Raw genomic sequence first — 24,419 nt, forward strand, 5'->3', positions numbered from 1 at the left:
TTACACTGCTTTAGAAAAAGGTTTCTAATTTTACATGAGATTTTAAAATAATGACTCATAATGACATTAACAAAAACATAAAGACCTATAGCAGAATCAGCCGTGGGCAAAATCTCCAAGTGCGTCTCTTCTGACCGCCCGTCCTCCAGTAGCCTTTCCTGGCCACCTGTGCTTTAGTAACAACAACAGTAATAGGCACTGATTTGGGTCGAACCACATGAAATTGCTATTTTTGTAGGTCAACAGTGGTCACATAGCAACAACCTAATATTATGTGCCAAGCATTTCTAATCACTTAAAAAATATAAACTCATTTAATCTTCACACCAGTCCTATAAATCAAGAGTGATTATTATGTCGATTTTACAGATGAGGAAACTGAGTCACAGAGAGGTTGGAGACAGAGCCTCTAGAACCCAGAGCTGCTACTCTAATAGCACCCAACTCACCCTGGGTCTTCCCCACAATGCTCTGAAATCTCAAACATTTCTTTCTTCCAGTCATACCCAAATTATATTTCTAATCTCTGTTGTCTAATTCCAGTGCTCTATTAGAAAAAAAATCAAGCTAATTAAATTAATCCAGTTGTAATTTAATTAATGCAGCTATAGATTTTAATTATAGTGCTTCATGGTTAAATATCACTCCACATTCTCCAGAGACTTTCACATTCATCAATTTATTTGTTCTCATACAAATTCAGGGAAGGAGGCAAAGCAGATAATCTTATCCTCATGTTTACGCCTAGGATAACTGCTAAGAGTCACCTGTGATTCACACAAACATACAATTTTTGATGGGAGAGCTTAGACCAAGAGTTCTTTTTTTTTTTTTTTTTTTTTTTTCAAATCAAAGTTACACGTGTATAAATCCAAATAAGGTCTAATTGGCACAGGATGACAGAGTGAAATGAAGATCTTGAGGTGGTGGAGGGAGTAGTTAGGACTGAAGGACATGAACTCCTGCCAGCTTCCAAGTCCCACCAGGTTACAAGTAGTCACCTCGGCCCCTGAGCTCAGGCCACTCTAAGGACTGGTCCTCAATATGTGCCCTGGACTTTTCCCCAGGTCCATAATGCTGTGCTGTGCCGCATTGTATTTTGTTTTTAATCTTTCATTGTTTATATTTTTAACAGTCGAAAAACAATCAACTGTTTGTGAATCTTAAAAATGTGAACCCTGGGAAGAGAGGCCCTGTCGGGGACTGCATTGGGACATTACCTGCTGACTGGAAACATGGCAGCTACCTCAACGAGCTTGGTGAGTTCTCCCAACGCACGTCCCCAGCAGCACCTTGACCTGTCAGTCCCTGAAACAGTCACAGATCTCTATTTGTGCCAAGGTGTTTTATTGAAACCTTGCATCAAAAAGCACAGTAACAGAATTATGCCTAACACCTGTACAGGGCTAACTACTGTCCTAAGGGCTTTATCTATTCAACAAACATTTATTGAGTTCCTACTATGTGCCAGGAATTGATCAAAAGAGATTGGGATCTCTGTGTGCTCCTAGCTTACATTCTTGCTCTATGCCCGTTAATTTAATTCTCACAAGTACTCTAATAGGTAGGTACTATTGTTATCACCATCTCCATGTTACAGTTGTGAAACTGAGTCATAACAAGGTTATGTTACTTGCACAGGACCTCATCGCCTATTAAATGTTAGAGCTAGTATTGGACCCTGTCAGCTTGGCTCCCAGCTGTGCACTCTTCCTTGTTCTCTTTTGATATAGGGTATCTGTACTTGAGATCCCCTTCCCTTTCAGGTGAGGAATCAGAGATACCAACAGGAATACAGTGGATCAGTGGTTCTCAAACTTTTTGAAATTAGGACTCCTTTACATTCTTAACATTTATTGAGGAACCAAAAGAACTTCTGTTGATAGGGGCTATATCTATTTATATTTACCATATTAAATGAAATTTAATATGTAAATAAAAGCTGGAAAAAATAGAATATTAATTTATTTAAATTAATAATAATCACGTTTCATGGTAACATAAATTGTTTTTATAAAAAATAACAACATTTTCCAAAACCCTTCAAAATTAGTGAGAAGAGCAATGCTATTTTACATTTTTATAAAAAAATCTCTTTAATGTCCAGCTTAATAGAAGATAGCTAGATTATCATGTCTGCTTTTGCATTCAGTTGGTTTTGATCTCATACTTTGTGTAGCTTCTGAAAAACTCCACTGTACACTTGAAAGAGAATTAGAGTGAAAATGGCAAATATTGTTGTATTGTTATGGAAATAGTTTTGCAGCTGGGCACAATGGCATAGGCCTATAGCCCCAGCTACTTGGGAGCCTGAGGCAGGAGGACTGCTTGAGCCCAGGAGTTTGAGTCTGATCTGGATGACATAGCGAGACTCACCTATTAAAATATATGTGTGTATATATAGTTTTGATCTCATAGGCCTTCTGAAAAGGGGGCAGGAATGCTTGGTCCATACTTAAAGAACTTCTGTGATATACCATTAATTATGCAGTGCAGTTTCCAAGCCTGTACCCCATATTTTCAGAGAGGAGTTTGATGATGTAGTAACTTACAGGTGTGCAGTGTCTTACGGATAACAAATCCTTTAACGTACATTTATTTGGAGGTAGGTGCCAGAAATCCCAGTTAAATTTGAATTTCAGATAGATAAGTAACAAATATTTTTTGTATAAATATATCACAGATATTACATGGGATGTACACTAAAGATTATTTGTTGTTTCTTTTAAATTTTAATATAACTGACCTTTGTGTATTTTCATTTGCTAATGTTTTGTTTTGTTTTTGTTTTTGAGATAGAGTCTCACTCTGTCATCTAGGTTGTAGTGCAGTGGCACGATCTTGGCTCACTGCAAGATCTGCCTTCTGGGTTCAAGTGATTCTCCTGCCTTAGCCTCCCAAGCAGCTGGGATTACAGATGTGCACCACCATGCCCGGCTGATTTTTGCATTTTCAGTAGAGATAGCGTTTCTTCATGTTGGCCAGGCTGGTCTCAAACTCCTGACCTCAAGTGCTCTGCTTGCCTCAGCCTCCCAAAGTGCTGGGATTACAGGCATGAGCTACCACACTTGGCCTATTTGCTAAATTGGATGATCCTCCTGGGTGGACCCTCTCCCATGAATCTTGTTTTGTAGAGGAATAAACTGGGAGGCACAGAGAGGTTAACCCTCTTGTCTGAAATTTCAAAGAAGGGAAGGGGTAAAGCCAGATTTCAAAGTTGGTCTTCTGACTGCCCCCCTTAAACACTGCTGCTTCTGTAAGCAGTGTCAAGTTCTCTGAGCCAGTCATAGGAACTGATCCCTGTGGGAATGCCTCTTTCTATGGAAATAAAAATGTTTTAGTGGTGAATACAAATTCTTATTCATTTCCATAGTGTAGTGGTTATCACGCTCGCTGTACAAATTCCTAACTTTTATCTGCATTCTACACCATTTTTATCAATAGGATGAGTATTTCTAACCACAGTAAAATTATTTACATATGAGACTCACAATATGCTTATTGGTAACATCATCTAACATTAAAGGAGACTTTTTAGGAGTCTTAATTACATTTATAATTTAGCTCAAAGGAATATATGAATGGATATTCAGCAAAATACCAACCAGCGCTAGTGAAAGAAAAGTCTTCTTGTTCTATCTTAGACCATTGTGAAGACTCCAGAATATACAGCATCACTGTATTGGTCATATATAAACGTCTCTGCTTTCTGGCTCAATGAGACCCAAGGGACTGAGTGTTAGGAACATAGACTCTTCATTGGAAATTCTGGATCTTCTTGGTTTGTTCTCACTCAGGAATAATTCTGCATTTAACATCCCTTTAAAGTTGTTGCACAGAAAAAGTTCTTCACAAAGGACAGAGTCAGGCATGTTATGGGTGATAAAGTGTACAGGTGCTTTAAATGATGGAATAGTGTATCTGAAAGAGCCTTGAACTAGACACAAAAGGCCCTGAGATATAGCACTGGGCCAATCACTTACCCTTGATTTGTTCATTTGTAAAATGGGAGTAATAACCATGTGCTGGCTTGTTGAGTGAATTAAATTAAACCAAGCATTTGAAAGCCTTGCCCCAGGGATTGGTATATATACGAGTTTATAGGTAATCCTGACTGCTCCCTCATTAAAACAGCTCCTTGATCCTCCAAGGCAATGAAGAGAGAATCTGGCAGGGATGTCTGGCCTCATAGCCCCAGCTCTTATTCCCTAACTTACTATCTGCTCCATGCTGGTTCTCTCTTTCACACCTTGGTGGAAGGCTAGCCACTGCACAGCTAAGATTAAAATGGACATTTAATAAGACTTTGCTACAGTCTGGAGATGGCCAAGAGTATTTGGCAAAGAGGAGCATAGACAGAGCTCCTTGATAAAGCTGTTCTCAGAGGCCACAGACTGTGCCCCATCTTCATGGGTCCTCTTTATAAAGTCTGGGAATTCCCAAGACCACCCTGACTTCTGACATCAGTTACAAGTTGAAGGATCACCAAGACCACCCTCAGGATCAACATTTTGCTACAAGGACTCACTGAACTCATTGGATGGGCATTCTCATGGTTACAGTTTATGGGGGGCTCAGTCATATAGACATGATTGACTCCCATCATGTAGACATGATTGACCTTTAGTCTTTCCCCTTCCAGAGGTGGAGATGATACCATATGGCCCAAACCCCCCACCATAAATCACTTGGTTATACTATCCAGTGTATCCCTGGGCCTCCAGGTGAACAAAAGCACTCCTATTGGGCAGGACAGTCCAAGGACTTCAAGATCACCTCCCAGGAGCTGAGGGCAAAGGCCACCTCTTTCTTTGATAAGGTTAATTCTTCACTACACTCCCATTTATGCTGCCTCCCTGCATAACCGTGTGCCCTTCCCCCCAGCTATGGGCTTGATTAGACTCTTCACAACCCAGATGCAAGAGAGTGTGCCTGAGAGAGAAAAATATTCCCATTTCCTGTCCCATGCTGATTCATATCTGACAGACCCTCTCCCTTTAGGAGAGGCTGCTTCCCTCTCCACAACAGTGTGCGCTTACTCAGTGATCCCCATAGGACACCAACATCAGAACTTGAGCTTAACATCACTCTAAGAGATGCATGCACAGTGGCAAGGATATCATTTCCTTAACATTCTCAAATACTTACCTGGAATGTTCATTGCTAGTCGTTACTTTACTCTCTGCTTTTAACCTAAGTCTGTAACATTCTTATTGTATTGTATTGTATTGTATTTCAAAAGATTAGTAATGAAGTTTTGCCATATTGCCCAGGCTGGTCTCGAACTCCTGGGCTCAAGCAATCCATCCACCTCGGCCTCCCAAAGTCCTGGGATTACAGGCATGAGCCACCGCACCTGGCCTGTAATATTCTTTTAAAAGGCAATTGAAAATGCCTTGGAGTGCTTAAGGAAAGACTGAAGCAGAGGGTAGTATAATGCACTGAGTGTTAGAGTAATTGACACACTTCATTTGTATGGTGCTTCAGAGTTTACAAAGCCTTTTCATATGCTCTGTTTCACTTAATGATGACAAAAACCCTGGAAGGCTGGAAGGCAAATTTTGTTTTCCCCATTTTAGAGATGAGAAAATTGACACTCAGAGGGTGGAACATCTTGCCCAAAGTCATGTGGCCAATAAGTGATAACATGTAATTCCTTTGTCTCCTAATCTATAGTTTTCTCCTTTTTGTCACAACACAGCTCCAATAGAATAATTGATTCCCATGCAGTATTAACAATGCAATTTTGCATGTATACACCAGATAGTATAAAATGGGCTAGGTAATGTCCTCTTATTTTGTTTTTAATAGTGCAAATTTGTGATTAAATGCTTATATTTTATACAACATGCTTGTGACCTGATTGATTTCTGTAAGTGGTTGCACGTTCTCTCTTGCCTACATGCTCAATTTTTCCAGTATGAGCCGGAACACTCCTATTTCCCTCCCCACACCCACGAAATAAAGGCTGGCCATTTTCCAATGAGAAAGCAGGGTTTTTTTGTGTGTATCTAGGCTTATACACAATTATGTCCCCATACCTGGAAAAGTCAAATTATTAAAAGCTGAATAAAGAAGGGCAAGAGCTAGTATCACCTGTAAAGTGTGAGTCAACAGTGTTCAAAGCTTCCAGTCTCCAGAAAACACGCTTATAGTGAAGACAATAATATAACTGAATAATGATTATTGGGAAAACCATTTGAAAACCATCAGAGTCTTGAAAGAGCTGCACATAGGTATGAAATGTCAACTCTGGTCTTGGCTGTATCCTTTCTTTTCACTGTGCAACCTTGAATCAAGTATACTGATTTATCTCTGGGCCTCAGTTTCTATCCTGTTTTGACTAGCTTTTCCTGAGTCACTGTAAATGACTAGGTGAATGACCAAATGTGTGTGTGTTTAATTCTAATCACTGGGGACATCTGGGACAACTGATCTGGTGTAATGGCTTGAAGAGCAGCAGCCTGGTTGTTTGCTGCAGTGGGAGATCCTCTTCCAGGACCTTGGGATATTGGGTGGGGTTTTTCTTCCTTTCAGTTCTCACTGGGTGTTTTTTTCTTCCTTTATTACAGGTGCTTTTGGACTTGACAGAAGCTATATGGGAAAATCCTTAAAAGGTATCGTGTAAATTTGAAGAAGAAATCAGAAGCACAATTAAATTTTTTTTAACCTCAAAGACTGAAATATTTTTTAAACAAGCTAGAATGGCAAGAGAAAATATAGAATTTTTAGTGTGGTCAGTTACTACAGCAAACACACAAACATATGTGACTGATGTCAAGAAAGTGACCAGAGGTGGTCCTTGGTAGAGCTTAAGTCTTTGGGGAACAAAAGATTCAGTTTGCTGAGGAAACATTCATATTTCATTTGAAAGAAATATGGCTTATGGGGAGACGGAAACATATAAAGGGAAATAGCAGGAACAATAAGAAAAGATCCACATGGTTACATGTTGACCAAGGTCTGCTGTTTAGGATGGGTGTGCGTGATTAGGTGCCTAGTACAGAGCTTTTACCAGGAGTCCTCCCAGCACAAATCCCTTCTTGTCATGATAATAGAGCCCTCTTGGTGCTCCTGGGGCCATCAACAGCTGGTTTCTTGATTGAACTTCTATAAATTTTCTATTAATAAAATAGAACGTAATTGATTATATTTGAATGTGATCATAAAAATGAAATCAGTTAATGATATTGATGTCAGTACTCATCTTGGAGAGGAGCTAAAACTACTTTAGGGATGGGTCATTTTATAGCAGATTCTCTCCAAAACAAGTGGAAAAGGTACAGTATTATTTTCAGTGTGTAGAATTATGGAAACCTAGCTATAAAGAAGAAAAGTAAAATATCACCAAGAAAAGATGTTGCCAGTGACACAGTATTAGCTTTCTCTTCTCATTTCTCTTCACAGACCTGGGAAAGAATTCTGAATATAATTCAAGTAACTGCTCCCTAAGCAGTTCTGAGAACCCATATGCCACTATTAAAGACCCACCTGTACTTATCCCTAAAAGCTCAGAGTGTGGTTATGTGGAGATGAAATCGCCGGCACGAAGAGATTCCCCATATGCAGAGATCAATAACTCAACTTCAGCCAACAAGAATGTCTATGAAGTTGGTGAGTTCTCTTAACCATAGAAAGAACTGAGTGCATAAGTTTTTAAAAACAATTTTAAAGTCTTTACAAATATAATAGTTGCAGGTCATAGAAATCTTATTGAAAATAATGGTCCATATTTTATTTTATTTTATATTTTTTTTGAGATGGGGTCTCTCTCTGTCACCCAGGTGGTGTGCAGTGGCACAGTCTCGGCTCACTACAACCTCCACCTCCCGGGCTCAAGACATCCTCCCACTTCAGCCTCCCAAATAGCTGGGACCACAGGCACGCACCACCACACCCAGCTAATTTTTTATATTTTGGGTAGAGATGGGGTTTTGTCACCATATTTTATTAATAGATGTGACCTGTGTTTTTAGCGATCATATAAATTGGTGCCAAAGGAATTTTCCAGGGAAAATATCATTTAGAAAAATTTAAGGTAAATTTTCTTTATTTTTCACATAATCATCCATCTTTTGTTTTGTAACCATAGTGAATATTTTGGCACACATGTGGATAGCATACGTATCATATTAGCTAATATATCTAGTTAGCCAAAACAAGTGGTTCAAGTGGATTAAACAGGTGATTCCATTTCCTGGTTCATTATATTAATATAATGCATTTAGCAAGACTGAAACATTTTACTTTTAAACTTGTCCAGTATAGCAGTAATATTCTCTGATGTGAATGTGATGCAAATTAATGTGAATTCAATTTAAAATTGGAGTTATTTTGATTGTCTTTTGCAAATACCACTTGGGAAATGATAAAACATTCCACCACTACTGCTGGCTAAACAACAGGGCTATATATTTTCATTTCTCTCTCTCTCTCTCTCTGTCTCTATTTCTATATCTCTCTGAGTATTATGATTTTAACTTTAAAATATTCTCTACTACTTGTAAATGAACTGCCTACTTTACTACTAGTAATTTATTTTATGCCAGATATGTCCCCAGGAAAAAATACACAAAATAATTTATTTTTAAAGTATTAAGACAGCTTTTTAAAATGGAAGTCAAAGTGAACTAAATTTATTTTTGGAAAGTCAGTAACAATTCTCCTTTAAACTGTCCCACAAACCCGCCACAGTAGGATGGGAACTCAAATGAGAGCCTGAGTCTTGAGTCCTAAAGTTGTGAACTTGTTGAGTGTTTTCTTGAACTGAATTAACGTTTGAGAACGTCAGTCTTCTCACCTGTGGAATAAGGGGCTTGGCCTACATTATCGCCAAGGTGTTTTTCAGACCATGATTTATATCCAGGATTCTGTATATTCCCTTAATGTCTTTATCCTGATTATGTGGTCATCCTTTTGTTCTGAACACCATTTGTGTTTGCCAGTTGATCCAACTACACAGAGTTGCCACCTGTATGTGATGATTTTTAAAATCATGTTTTTAAAACCAGCATTTCCTTATATTTTTTAAAAGTCCCTTTGGTGTGTTTGACATTTGCAAGAAATGCCATATTCTTTTTAAAAACATTTCCATTGCTGATAAATTAATATGTCCTTGGTTATCACAGAACCTACAGTGAGTGTTGTCCAAGGAGTGTTCAGCAATAATGGGCATCTCTCCCAGGATCCATACGACCTACCAAAGAACAGTCACATCCCTTGTCATTATGACTTGCTGCCAGTGCGAGACAGTTCATCCTCCCCCAAGCAAGAGGACAGTGGCGGTAGCAGCAGCAACAGCAGCAGCAGCAGTGAATGACACCAAAGGACCGCTTGGTAGCCGCTGGAACCCTTTCCAGAACTGCTGTTTGGTTCTTCTCCATCCTCAATTTTGCCACTTTCATGTGAATGTTAGTCAACTCGGTAGGCGATTGTTGGACATGAACCAGAAAGCTGAAAGCTGAGGCTGCAATTGTTGGATATGAACCAGAAAGCTCAAAGCTGAGGCTGACACGGACTATAGGTGCTTTTTGTTCAGGTGGATTCGAAGGAGTTAGAGATGTGATTTGCCATTGCTGTTAGTTTTAGAACTATACCCATGAAGCATGACTTATTGTAAGATGTTGGCTGAAAGCATGAACTTGCAGAACTCCCTCGGAGATGCAGGTTACAGTGGACATTGGCATTGTTGCTTGAAAACTTAAAATTTAAATATTTTCTTTCTCATTTGCATCATACAGCTGTACCTAGGATTGTACAGTTTACCGTAAAATTTACTTCATGAAAGTGGGAATCACTGAACATGTAGAAGAAAAGGAACATATTGTTAAGTCCTTATTCTTAACTTTATTCAACTGGACTCAGAATTGTAGGGATAATATGAATGCAGGAGGAAACATTCTGTCGGGTGGTATAAATGGATAGACTTTGAATATACTCTAAAAGTGGACAGAAAATTTAAATGCGAAAATCTTAGATTTTGTTTAGAATGAGAAAATATACAATTAGAATTATTTTAGAAATAGTAGGAAGTATTGCAGAAGTCAATACAGAAATGTGCCAGGCAGAGGTGGTTTTCTCTGTTTGACCTTCAACCAACTTCAGATCTATGACATTATTCTGATCACTGGCTCCATCATACATATTCACCACTTGAGATTCATAACATATCAATAGTTATTTCATAAATATAGAAATGAAATAATTTTATTTTTGACAGACTGGATGGAATGAGTATGTAATGATTGATAAAGGTTGTAAATTTTAAGTGCAAGATGATGCTTACGTTTTGTAAACCATTAGTAATACATTCTGTAATATAGAATTAGCGGAACATTTTGATTAATCTTTCCCTAGAAGTGACTGAAATATTTTTGTGCATATTTGAGAAAGGGCACTTTCCTTTTATTAATTGTCAATTTAGAGAAACTATGCTTAAGCTGGTCTTTTGCATTGCTAATGTGACATGTACCCAACTTTTCATTAATTTGTATTTCCATTTTTAAGTTGCATATTCTATGTTTTGTAGTGTTTGGATTGTTAATGAAAAATTATTATATGTTCATTTTTCCTTGTATTATTGCCGCTTATCTTTTGCTTGATAAAAATGCATTGTTCTTTTTTCTTTTGGAGGGACAAGATGAAAATATATAATTTGAATTGATTAAAATTGGTCGTTACTAAAATAGTATAGTAACCACAAGTGATTGGCTTATGATTGAAATAGAGATGCTTTTTAATATTCCAAAATAGAGTTCCTTTTGATCTGTTGGTTCTGAGCCCTGGTTAAACCAGGGAGAAGGGGAGCAGAAAGGAAATGTTGTTACTGATGAGTACCACAGACTCATCTTAAAAAAAACTCTCATTATGGTGATCATAGAATTGACCATCCAAACTGGGACACTCTTGAGAGTAAATGGAGGGCATTATTAATAATTATCTTGTAATGAACTTAAATCTGGACTGTTCCAGGCAAACCAGACTTATCTTGCAATATAAGAATGCTGACACGATGCAAGAAAGCCAGTTTCCCTTTCGTTGATCTACTTGACCAAGCAAAGGGGCTGAAAAACTTAATAAGGAAACAACTTTATAAGAGAAACAGTGGTCTTCAATCTTTTAAAGACATGAAATCCTATATGGCATTCTGTCTCAGTGAGTCAGTTAACAAATATGTGTGTGCAACCCTTCTGCTAGTAGTGCACATAAGTGATTGTCCCTGCCAGGTATCGAGTTGGAATATCCAGTTATTTCATGTCACACATCGGCACGTATGATGGTGGTTTGATCAGATGGATAATACAGCAGACACACTGCATTGGTGGCTGTTCATTTTGAGGAACTCCAAAGCCAATTCAAGGAAATAAGGAATGACCTGGAGCATGCCTTAGAAACAATTGATTTATTCCAATAGTTAACCACTGGCTGGCTCCCAACTCTAGGTGATAGGCATCTAATTGAGACACGTGTGAGTCAGTAGCCATCAGGGGTCCTTTTTGGTAAGAAAAAAATAAGACATTTTCCCCCTTTTAAAGATCATCTCTTCAGAGCTCCATGGTAAATTTGAATTTCCCTATTGTTCTCTAGAGATAGGTCAAAAAAACAACTGTTTCTTTTCTTATTCCACTATTAATAAATTGAAAGCCTTCTGTACAAAGGCAACAGCAACTTAAAAAAGAAAATCTGGACAATAGATGTGGACTCCAAGGGGCCACTGCCATCCCTTCCTGTGTGCTCTTTTTGACAAGTAAATCACTCCAGTTAGCTGATGTCCTGAAATGACATTTGTACCTGAGGCAATTCTTATTAGAGCTTACTCAGGACTTTTCAAACATCAGGACACACATAGCAATTTGGATGTTGTAAAACTATGTGTTACATTTGGAGAGGTTTTGTTGAGAAGGCAAAATTTTCTAAGTATTTTGATATCAATTTGGGTAAAGAAAGGAATACTTTTGTTAGAATGAGAATTAAAGAGAAAAGAATCTTGGCAAAATTTTCCCTCTGAAATTACAAACTTTAGGAACTTTTCCAGATGTATTGAATTTAATTTGACATTGATGTCACTCTTCATACCAAGTGCATCTATTCTCACGAACTTTGAACCCATGTTAATTTTGGACCCTATAACTAATTTCCTTTCTATATCCCGTGGTGGTCAAAGCAGTAAAGGAGTTTAGAGATACTTAGCAAACGCCATTCATATAGTATTGTTAGCCAAACAATTATTCCTTCCTTAGAAGTTGATGTATCAGAAAATTTATAAGTTATTTGTATTTATATATAAGTACATCAGAACTTGCCCACATAATAACTCATGTTTGCTTTAATAAGGAGAATATATTATTTGAGGTTAATTATATGATAATAAGAAACATTTTACAATTATTTACAGTGTTTGACATTAATTGCTGTAGTATGATACAGTGGTAATGTTAACAGAGAGTTTAATATGTTTAGCATTATCTTTATGGAATTTATATTCACCAATTTCAGGAAAACCAACCATAGAACTTTATAATAGGACAGTTATAACCTGACTGAACCAAATCCATCAGCATAATGACTGTGTGTTGTGAGAAATGCAAACAACTTTATGAAAGTGTGGTCATCTTGACCCACAAAGAGCCACAGTAGCTGTCAATTATTGAGAGTTTTAAATGGTAAATATTGCAAAAGTTAAACAAGGGTACCACAATATCATTTATAATTGATGTCAATATTAGTAGTCCACTTTATGCTTAAAATAAACAAAATCATAAAAAAATCAAGTTTTAAGGTTATATTTTTTAAAATAATGGATTTTCTATCTCTAGGCAACATGTCTTTATTATTCAAGCTGAATGTTTAAGAGAGATTTTGGTCTTAAAGGCTTCACTTCATGAAAGTGTACATGCATATGCAAGTGTGAATCACGTGGTATGGATGGTTGCTTGTTTACTAACTAAAGATGTACAGCAAACTGCCCTTTTAGAGTCCTGTTAATATTGATGTCCTAACACTGGGTCTGCTTATGCTAGTTCAGTATTTGGTGTAGGCTTCATTTTGATATGACTGAATTGCAATCTATATTTTTAAAAAGAAAAATCAAAATACATTAGGATTTACTTGGTTGTGGCAAACAAACAAAAAATGCTTTCGGTGCTGAAATATCTCTATTTTCCAAAGATGATAAACTTTCATCGTTCTTAGCCTACATTGTCATTTATATCACCAAATGAGTTTATAGATTAATGCAATAAACTTTCTAATAAAAAAACTCCAGTGTTTCTTTCTATATCTGATTCTACTGTTGATTAATGAGAGAAAAAACCTTGTGCTCCTATAGAAAAAATAATATTGTTTCTTGTTCTTGAAGGACAGAGCCAACATTTTATTCATATTTGGATCCCCGGAACTCAGGTTAGCAGCTGAGAGTCAAGTCTTCTGTAACTAGCTTTAGGTTACCTTATGTGGATTTGCTTTCTAAATCTCAGTGCCCATTAGTACTTTCATTTATGACTAAAACATCTTTGAAACATTTGCATTATAGCACTGCGGAGTAGGGATCAAACATGAGTAAAACATTTTCTTCTTTCAATAGCTGTTTCTTTACTGGGGCCCTGAATGCCAAGCACAGCTGGGGATGCAGAGATGTGTAAGGCATGAGCTGTTTTTGGAGTACTTCATTGTTTAGTTAGGGAAATAAAGCATCTGGCTGGCTGTGTGACTGTGGTTCTGTGGGTTAAGTTAGCCTCTTAAGGCCTTGGTTTCTATATGGCAATACATTGGAAGTAACAGTACAATAAATTTCATAGGGTTTGTGAGAATTTAATAACTTTATACATGCAAAACACTTCAGTGCCTGGCATACACTAGGCACCTAGTAAATGTTAGCTGACATTGCTATTATGAAAAATTAGCTAATAATATGAACCAGTTTGCAATAACCAGATGAATGATGGGGCTAATAGATCAGAAGTGAGTATTTAATGAATATTATAGAAGCTATACATTTGAATGACCATATATCCTGATCTATTTTTATACTAGCACAAAATTCCATACATATTTTATTTCTAGAGATGTAATTTAGGAAAGCAATAATATGTTTATATTTTCCAGTAACATGTCATCTAATTGGAATTAGGAATGCTTTTAAAACATTTGGATGTGAGTTTCTGAGGAAAATGGTGACCTGGGAACATTCTAGAGAATATGACCATCCAGAAAAAGTCAGGGGCTGGTCTTGGCAACCAGAAGGGGTTCTGCATACAGGGAGGCATCAAGTCCTTGAAAGAAGGTGCCAGTTGGGGCTAAAGATGTAAATGAGAGTTAATGCGAGGTGGAGAGGGTGCATGATGAGAGTCAGCTATCTTGGGTGGATACACAAAGAGAAAGGAAGGGAGAAATGTTTCTGCTGTTTGCATTATGCAGCAATGAAAGAGGCAAACTGTTCCTCGGGTGATGGCACTTAGGAGAGGCAGTTTCCACATTGGGCTGATGTCAACCTATCTCCACTTGGACTTGTGAACTGAGGCCTTCTGCCACTTACATCAGTAAAGGGGATAAGGCTGGGTTTGGTAGCTCATGCCTGTAATCCCAGCACTTTGGGAGGCTGAGGCAGGAGGACTGTTTGAGCCCAGGAGTTTGAGACCAGCCTGGGCAACATGACAAAACCCAGTATCTACAAAAAATACAAAAAATTATCTGGGCATGGTGATGTGCACCTGTAGTTCCAGCTACTCGGGAGGCTGAGATAGGAGGATTGCTTGAGCCTAAAGGTTTAAGGCTGCGGTGAGCCATGATCGCACCGCTGCACTCCAGCCTGAGCCACAGAGTGAGACCTTGTCTCAAAAAAGAAACAAATAAACAAACAAACAACAAAGGGACTAAACTAATCACCAGCTAGTCACTAAAGGAAAAATGCCTACCCTAACTGTCAAATCAGAGGCAATGCAAACCTGCACCCTCTCAGTATAAATAGACAAAGAAAGATCACAACCCACTCAGGAACATTGCAGCCCAGTTAGAAGAGATTAAACTGAAAAACTGCAATAAGCCTCTACTATGGAGGTAGAACTAATGTAGAAAATAGAAAAAAACCTAGATAAAATATGATTGAAATTCTTGAAGGGTTACAATCATAGGACCAGAGAGAGGCCCCATAGAACTAGGAATAATGATTTCCTAATTTAAAAAATTCAATAGAAGGATGTAAAAATAAAAGTAATATGTTTTTATTTATTTTTATTTTTATTTTTACCTTTTATTTTAAGTTCGGGGGTACATATACAGGTTTGTTACATAGGAAAACTTGTATCATGGAGTTTTTTGGTACAGATTATTTTGTCACCTAGTTATTAAGCCTAGTACCCATTAGTTATTTTTCCTGATACTCTCCCTCCTCCCACCGATAAGCCCCATTGTGTGTTGTTCCCCTCAATGTGTCCACGTGTTCTCATCATTTAGCTCCCACTTATAAGTGAGAACATGTGGTATCTGGTTTTCTGTTTCTGCCTTAGTTTGCTAAGAATAATGGCCTCCAGCTCCATCCATGTTCCTGAAAAGGACATGATTTTGTTCTTTTTTATGACTGCAGAGTATTCCATGCGTACCACATTTTCCTTATCCAATCTGCCATGGATGGGCATTTAGGTTGATCCTATGTCTTTGCTATTGTGAATGCAAAGAACACATGTGTGCATGTGTCTTTAATAACAGAACAATTTATACTCCTATGGGTATATACCCAGTAATGGGATTACTGGGTCAAATGGTATTTCTGTTTTTAGATCTTTGAGGAATTGTTACACTATCTTCCACAATGGTTGAACTAATTTACACTCCCATCAACAGTGTATAAATGATCCCTTTTTTCTGCAACCTTGCCAGGATCTGTTATTTTTTGACATTTTAGTAATAGCCATTTTGACTGATGTAAGACAGTATCTCATTGTGGTTTTGATTTGTATTTGTCTAGTGATCAGTGATGTTGAGCTTTTTTTCACATGCTTGTTGGCTGCATATATGTCTTCTTTTGAAAAGTGTCTGTTCATGTTCTTTGCCCACTTTTTAATGGTTTTTTTCTTATAAGTTTGTTTAAGTTCCTTAAAGATGCTGGATATTAGACATTTGTCAGATGCACAGTTTGCAAAAATTTTCCCTCATTCTGTTGTCTTTTCACTATGTTGATAGTTTCCTTTATTGTGCAGAAGCTCTTCAGTTTAATTAGATCCCACTTGTCAATTTTTGCTTTTCTTGCAATTGCTTTTGGCATCCTCGTCATGAAATCTTTGCCTGTTGCTATGTCCAGGATGGTATTGCCCAGGTTGTCTTCCAAGGTTTTTATAGTTTTGGGTTTTACATTTAAGTCTTCAATCCATCTTGAGTTGATTTTTTAATATGGTGTAAGGAAGGATTCCAGTTCCAATCTTCTGCATATGGCTAGCCAGTTATCCCAGCAGCATTTATTAAATAGGGAATCTCTCCCCCATTGCTTATTTTTGTCAGGCCTGTAGAAGATCAGATAGATGTAGGTGTGTGGCCTTATTTCTGGGTTCTCTATTCTGCTCCATTGGTCTATGTGTCTGTTTTTGTGCCAGTACCATGCTGTTTTGGTTACTGTAGCCCTGTAGTACAGTTAGAAGTCAGGTAGTGTGATGCCTCCAGCTTTGTTCTTTCTGCTTAGGAATGCCTTAGCTATTTGGGCCCTTTTTTGGCTCCATGTGAATTTTAAAAAAGGTTTTTCTACTTCTGTGAAGAATGTCAATGGTAGTTTAATAGGAATAGCATTGAATCTATAAGTTACTTTGTGTAGTATGACCATTTTCATGATATTGATTCTTCCTATCCATGAGCATAGAACTTTTTTTATTTGTTTGTGTCACCTGTGATTTCTTTGAGCAGTGTTCTGTAGTTCTCCTTGAAGAGATTTTTCACCTCCTAGTTAGCTGTATTCCTCAGTATTTTATTCTTTTTGTGGCAATTGTGAATGGGATTGGGTTTCTGATTTGGCTCTCAGCTTGACGGTTGTTTGTGTATAGGAATGTTAGTGATTTTTGCACATGAATTTTGTATGTTAACTGCTGAGACTTAGAAGAGTAAATTTTCAAAAATTGAAATCATAGTTGAGAAAACAGAAAAGACTGGTGCAAGAGACCCAATAGTTAAGTAGTTGCTAATCCAGAAGAAGAAATAAGGAATCACGGAGAAGTAGAAATTAAAGAAATAATAGAAGAAACTTCCATAAACTACGCCTTTCCATAATATGAATCTCAGATCTTCAGATCTTTATTTCAGATATAAAAGGATTTACCATGTTAATGAAACAGAATTAATAAAAAACTATGGAGGGAAATACATCCTAGTCAAATTTCTGAACTCTAAGGATAGAAAAACAAACAACATTGTACAAGCAGAATTAACACATGGCTTACACAGGAAAGATGATTGCATCAAATAGGAAAAGTGTAAGGTAGGAGCAGGAATAGGGAGAAAGCCACATAGGTCAGGACAGGTGACTGCCTGGCAAAGTGGATTATGCACCTGCCTGCTATTCTCCAGTGGTAGCATCAGCTGTCCCTCCTCCCAGGACAGCAATGGCTACCTGACAGCAGATTGTTAAATAGCTCTCATTTCATTCTGCTTCAAGTCTCTGACCCAAACTAGTTTAGACCAGACAGAGACAGTGGCAACAGGAAGAAGAGAAGGAATCTACATGACGGACTGGCACTGGATAATCTGGCCAGGATGGACTGGTGAGACAGATGTTCCTGTTTATCAGGATTAATTGAATTGCTATTAAAGAATCAAAAAAAAATTCAACCTGAAAATTTTGGAAGCCTTGTGTGGCTCTTAGCTTATGGCATGCTGTACTTCCTTCTATGTTGATGACCTGGACTTTTTTATACTGAAGATTAAGAAATAGAAAAATCCAAATATGCCACACAGTGGCTAATCCACCATGGTATATTCGATGATTGGAATATAATGGAGAGGTTTATGGAGCAGATAATCTTTAAATACCTAAGATCAGAACTTGAAGTCCATTGATTTCTTGTAACCTCTGCTGAACACTCCACAAAACAGAGAATACACTGCTGAATTAACATTTGAGCTTTTCCATTTTCTAGGCTTCTAACTGGCTGTACAGACCAGCTTTGCTTTAGCTGCATCTTGGACATTAGGGACAATTAGAAGAACAAACAAAAACAGTCTTCTCTGGAGGCCAATCATGATCAGCAGCTTGAGACATTGCTTCCCAAGTGTTTGGAAGGGAACTGCAGATTCCATACATACTGAAATTAAGGTGAAGAATTGAGAGACTGTAGAAAGTCAAAGTGTACTGACACAGTAGCCATTACACATCACATGCACTTCTGGAGGCTCAACACTGGTTTCAATGCTTGAATTCTATCCATCATGTCACAAAGGATTATGAATGACAGAGCTAGCATTTGTTATCACATTCCAATGTTTAAAGTCATGTTGTAGGATTGATTTTATAGTTAATGGGAAGGAGATCATCTTTCTTATTACCTTGGTTGGTAAACCTGGCTTGACAATGAGACTAAGTATAATGATTTAATTAGTATATCAACATGTGAATGTAGAGGCAAGCCAAAATACTTATTTTGCCCCAACTTAAATGTCTAAATATTAGATAGTTGTCTAAATATTAGATAGTTATCTAATGTTCAGTGTAACAATAAAGAAAAAAATTTTAGTTTTCTGGCCCCAATATTTTGTATATTAACAAATTTTCCAAAACTGAATAGAATTTAACAATTCAAGAAAATAATGCTTAAGTCATATATATCCAAACGTATAAGAACTTGTTTATTTTTTACACTTATACTTTGAGGGGAAAACATAAAAGAAACTATTGTTTTTAAAGAAAAAAGTAAACATTGAAAAAAAGTCCCCGTGATCTTGTTTACACATTTGTAAGATTCTAGTTATTACCATTTAAAAATTATTTTTTGTCATCCTGAAAAATATTAGGAGAATTCTTTTTAACAAATGCTCTTGGAACTAAGAAACTAGTACAGGCTATTCTGCTTCAATGTGTGTATCTATAATATATACTAGCTTTCGAGCAGGTGGTAAATAGAGAATGGAGTCAATATAAAGTGGAGGCTATGTTAGGTGATATGCAGTTTTTCTTAGCAAAGAAAACCAGAATAGTGAGAGTCAAATTATAGTTTTCAACAGGAAAGGGAAAAGCTGTAATGTTGCCTGCTGCTCAGTCATCACTTCTGGAGGAAGGCCTTTCTTGATCACCTGTGTGGTATAGGACTATCATTCTATATCCTATTACCCTGCTTGATTGACTTCGTGAGGCTTAGTATCTGAAGATGTATTATTATTTTGTTTATTCATCTATTGTTTGCCTTTCTAACTAGAATGTAAGCTCCATGAGGGTAAGATCTTTTCTGTATGGTTTACTGCTGTTTGGCACATGGCAAGGGCTCAATAAATATTGATTGATTGAATAAATGAATAATGGCTTCTTCTTACTTTGTCAATGCCAAATTTGGCTTTGTTCTTCCTCAGCATTCATCTTAGGTGACGGGGAAATATTCTCCTTTCGTATCCTACAACTGCAATAATTCAGAATGAGAGCTGCAAATTCAGGAAGCTGGTAACCTAAAGTGGTATAGGATAAAAAGAGCCTGTCTGTTTAGCAAAATATTTTCTTTTACTTCAAGGCTCAAGTCAGGTCTTTGATACTTGTCCACAAAGCTGAGAGCCCCAGCTTTAGAGGTTTTGCGTGTCAAGAGCATTTTCGTTACATGTGTCAACAGGTGACACTAAGCAATGCATTTTAATGAGAAATGTTACATTCAACATTTCCCTTCTTTGCTTCTATGAGTCCTCCATTACAGCCAAGTTGGTCTATTTGCTGGTCTTCATTCTGCCTCTAGCCCCCACCATCTTCTTCCCTGCACTTCTCTCATCTCTACCTTTGCCCTTGTGGCTGCCTACACCACATTTACACCGGGACTACACTTTCAACAGGCTGCTCTCAGGCAATGATTGAGTGCAGGGGAAAATTAAGGAAGGCCTATTTTTGTGAGGTGCAGGACCCCTTTGATGGGTGACTTTGGCTAAAAGACTCCACATTGGCCTGACCTAAACTACCTTAGAACTGCTTTTTCAGTCTAAGATTCTGCTTATCCAACTCTCCTTCTTTCCATCTCTCCTTCCTTCCATCTCTCCTTACAGGACCCAACGTGCATCAGGCTAAGGAGAATATAGGAGCCCATCTACCTAGGCAAAAGTATTTCATGTGGAATTCGCCCTGTAGAGACATCTGTGTAGTCTGCTTTATGGTAGGACTCTGATTCCCTTACTTAAATCCACTGCTCCCTCTCCTTGGTCTCAGCCCAGTGACTTCAGTGGTATGCTGGTAAATGTTGAACAACCAGCTCTCTAAAAAATTTTTAAAAGCCAGATAATCACACCTATAATCCCAGCACTCTGGGAGGCCAAGGCGGGTGGAGCACCTGAAATCAGGAGTTCAAGACCAGCCTGGTCAACATGGTGAAACCCCGTCTCTACTAAAAATGCAAAAATTAGCTGGGTGCAGTGGTGCATGCCTGTAGTCCCAGCTACTCGGGAAGCTGACACAGGAGAATCGCTTGAACCCGGGAGGTGGAGGCTGCAGTGAGCCGAGATGGCACTACTGCACTCCAGCCTGGGCGACAGAGTGAGACTCCATCTCAAAAATAAAATAAAATAAATTAGAAGGCACTGATATGTAGCACCTAACTGTTCCTATAGTGTAAATCCTCCCACCGTGGGTAATTTCAAGCTTCCAACATGACATCCCTGAATGCAGAGTAAGGGAGAGATGCTGAGTAGCTCACCATTATACAGCATTTTCACACTACAGATACAATAGATGCAACTATCCTCAAGGACATAGCTAATAGTAAAAGGTAGAAAATACTTTAATTTTTTTCTTTTTTTTTTTTTTTTTTTTTTGAGACAGGGTCTCACTCTGTCACTAGGCTGGAGTGCAGTGGTGTGATCACAGCTTACTGTGACCTGAACATCCTGGGCTCCAGCGATCCTCCCACATAGCTGGGATTACAGGTGTGCACCACCACCCTGGCTAATTTTTCTATTTTTTGTAGAGACAGGGTTTTACTATGTTGCCCAAGTGGGCTCGAACTCCTGGGCTCCAGTGATTCACCAGCCTCGGCCTCCCAAAGTGCTAGGATTACAGGTGTGAGCCACCACACCTAGCTATAATAATTTTAATAATGGCTGTGTTTAACAAGTGGCTCATGAAATTCTGGAAAATTTAACCATTGGCTCTCATAAGTCTGTATGAGCTGCCTCAGCACATTACTAGTTTACCACAAGCTTGATTTCTGATTGTTCAAGCAGGGGTAACAAGGTCTCTTCCCAGGCCACTGATATTGACTTATACAATAGAGGAGCTGGAAGGGAGCTGAGAGCAGGTTTTCTCCTGCTTGTTCATTTTATGTCTAGGAAAATTGATGTCCACAGAGTTTATCCATTCAAGTAAGGAAAATGCCATGAGCTGGGTCTCCTCAAGTGTATATATTTCTGATATACTCATTTTACCAGGAATAGATGATGGAAATTGGATTCCCTCTTTTGTTAATAGATCATCCAATGAATTATTTGGCCCTAGAGGAGTTCTCTTCTCTAGTGGCTTTCCTGTGAAACACTGAGTTGGAGGATGACTTTATTAAAAGGTCCCAGATTCCCTTTAATATATAAACTCTTTGCATGAGGATTTATTTACGAAGTGTCATTCAGAAAAAAAAATGCACTCATGCACAAATCTATTTAATCAATTGTTTATAAGTATACACAGACAGTGTTCCTTAACTTTATTGGAGCCCACTGGAGACTTTTCCCAGGACACATGCCTAATTAACAGAGGCCATTAAAAATAGACGACTATGTTATAAGAGCTCAGTTAACTGTTGTTTTCTTCATATTAGACTAGTTTTTAAAAGATTCACTTTCATTTTTTTACTCACTAATTAGCTGGGCATTGATAAATAGCAATGGTTGGCCTTTATCCTTGGTTTCAGCTGCAAATTAAGTAAAAATAAAGTGTACTGAATATTTTATTTGTATTGCAGGTAGATTTTACTTCTGGCAGAAAACAAACTAGAGTTAAGCCATTCAAAAAAGGTAATCTTAAAACACCAGAATGAAAGGCTAGATTTTTCTTACTTGCCTGAGATATTGAGAGAGACCCTTGACAGGCTCTGAAATGTTGGACTTCAGGAACAGTGCATAATTTATAAAGTGGAGAAAGGGAGAAAACAGTTCAAGAAAAAAGATACAGAGGCTTACAATATCGCTCTTTTCCCTCTTAGAGAAAAGCATAAAATGATTGCCAATGAATACCCTTAAACCCAGAGTGAGGAACCATGTATATTAATTAATAGAAAAATGCCTTTTTGTTATTAAAAGAGCATTTTTCCTTCGGTAAGGAAACTGATTTTTCTTTGAGATCAGCACATGGTACATATAAGATAGGTTCCCACTGAAAGTTTTTGATGGAGTGAGCCAATATAAAAACATTACATAATTCACTAAATGTTTTAGATACTTTTAAGACAAAAATGAGTATTAAATATCATAAATATTAAGAAGCCACATTGCCATTAAGTGAAAGCTTAAAGACTAAGCACAATCTATTAAAACACTGTCATGCAACTTTACATACAGGCATATACCTCAGATATATTGCAGGTCCCAGATCACTGCAATAAAGATACTATCATAATAAAGTGAGTCACACAAATGTTTTGGTTTTCCAGTGCATATTAAAGTTATGTTTACACAATACTATCGCCTATTAAGTATGCATTATGTGCATTATAGCATTATATCTAAAAATGAACATAATTAAAAATACTTTATTGCTAAAAACTGCTGAGCCTTCGACAAATCATAATCTTTTCGCTAGTTTAAGATCTTACCTTAATGTGGATGGTAGCTGACTTATCAGGGTGGTTGTTGCTGAAGGTTGAAGTGGCTGAGGCGATTTCTAAATATAAGACAACAATGAAATTTGTTGCATTGATTGACTCTTCCTTTCATGCAAGATTTCTCTGTAGCATGTGATGCTGCTTGACAGCATTTTACCCATAGTGGAACTTCTTTCAAAAATTGGGGTCAATCCTCTCAAACTCTGCCACTTCTTTAAGAATAAATTTATATAATATTCTAAACCCTTTATTGTCATTTCAACAATGGTGACAGCATCTTTATGAGTAGATTTCATCTCAAGAAATCACTTTCTTTGCTCATCCATAAAAGGTAACTGCTTACATGCTATAACATTAGATTGCAGCAATTCAGTGACATCTTCAGTTCTAATTTTAGTTCTCTTGTTATATCTATGACATCTGTAGCTACTTCCTTCCCTGAAGTCTTAAACCTCTCAAAGTCATCCATGAGGACTGAAATCAACTTCATCCAAACTACTATTAATGTTAGTATTTTCACCTCCTCCCATGAATCACGATTGTTCTTCGTGGCATCTAGAATGATGAATTTTTCCAGGCAGCTATAGCCCTACAATACGTATTTTTTAAATAAAAAGACTTGAAGTTGGACTTGATCATTGACCCATAGACTACAGAATGGATATTGTACTAGCAGCCATGAAAACAACATTAATATCCTTGTACATCTCTGTCAGAACACTTGGGTGACTAGGTACATTGTCAGTGAGCAGTAATATTTTGAAAGGAATATTATTTTATGAGCAGTAGGTCTTAATGGTGGAATTAAAGTATTCAGTAAACCATACTGTAAACAGATATGCCATCATCCAGGTTTTGCTGTTACATTTATAGAGCACAGGAAGACTAGATTTAGCATAATTCTTAAAGGTACTAGGATTTGCAGAATAGTAGATGAGCATTGGCTTTAACTTAAAGTCACCAGCTGCATTAGCCCCTAACCAGAGTCAGCCTGTCCTTTGAAAACTTGAAGCCAGACACTGATGTTCCCTTTCTAGCTATAAAAGTCCTAGATGCATCTTCTTTCAATACAAGTCTGTTTCACTGACACTGAAAATCTGTTGTTTAGTGTACTTATCTTTATCAGTGATCTTAGCTAGACCTTCTGGATAACTTGCTGCAGCTTCTACGTCAGCACTTCTTGCTTCACCCTGTCCTTATATATTATGGAGATGGTTTCTTTCCCCTAAGCCTCAAGAATGGACTTCTCTTAGCTTCAACTTTTGGTCTGCAGCTTTCTCACCTCTCTCTCAGCCTTCACAGAACTAAAGAGAGTTAGGGACTTGCTCTGGATTAGGCTTTGGCTTAAAGGAATGTTACAGCTGGTTTGATCTTCTCCCCAGACCACTCAAACTTTCTCTCTCCTAGCAATAAGACCTTTCACTTTTTAAATCACTCATGTGTTCACTGGAG

At 37.6% G+C, this 24,419-nt stretch overlaps 1 protein-coding gene across 4 annotated transcripts in view; it reads left to right on the forward strand.

Moving 5' to 3' along the window:
- The window catches only part of MEGF10 (multiple EGF like domains 10), a 241,187-nt gene extending 229,879 nt beyond the window's left edge, over positions 1-11,308 (forward strand). For all 4 annotated transcript variants that reach the window (XM_063665197.1, XM_063665198.1, XM_054489463.2 and 1 more), the window contains 4 exons: positions 1,136-1,259; positions 6,573-6,617; positions 7,408-7,614; positions 9,129-11,308. In XM_063665197.1, coding sequence (XP_063521267.1) covers positions 1,136-1,259; positions 6,573-6,617; positions 7,408-7,614; positions 9,129-9,319 — 567 coding nt within the window. In that variant the 3' untranslated portion in view covers positions 9,320-11,308. The remainder of the gene's footprint in view (positions 1-1,135; positions 1,260-6,572; positions 6,618-7,407; positions 7,615-9,128) is intronic.
- The last annotated feature ends 13,111 nt before the right edge of the window (positions 11,309-24,419 follow it).

This window comes from Pongo pygmaeus, chromosome 4 (genome assembly GCF_028885625.2).
Source record: "Pongo pygmaeus isolate AG05252 chromosome 4, NHGRI_mPonPyg2-v2.0_pri, whole genome shotgun sequence".
NCBI lineage: Eukaryota > Metazoa > Chordata > Mammalia > Primates > Hominidae > Pongo > Pongo pygmaeus.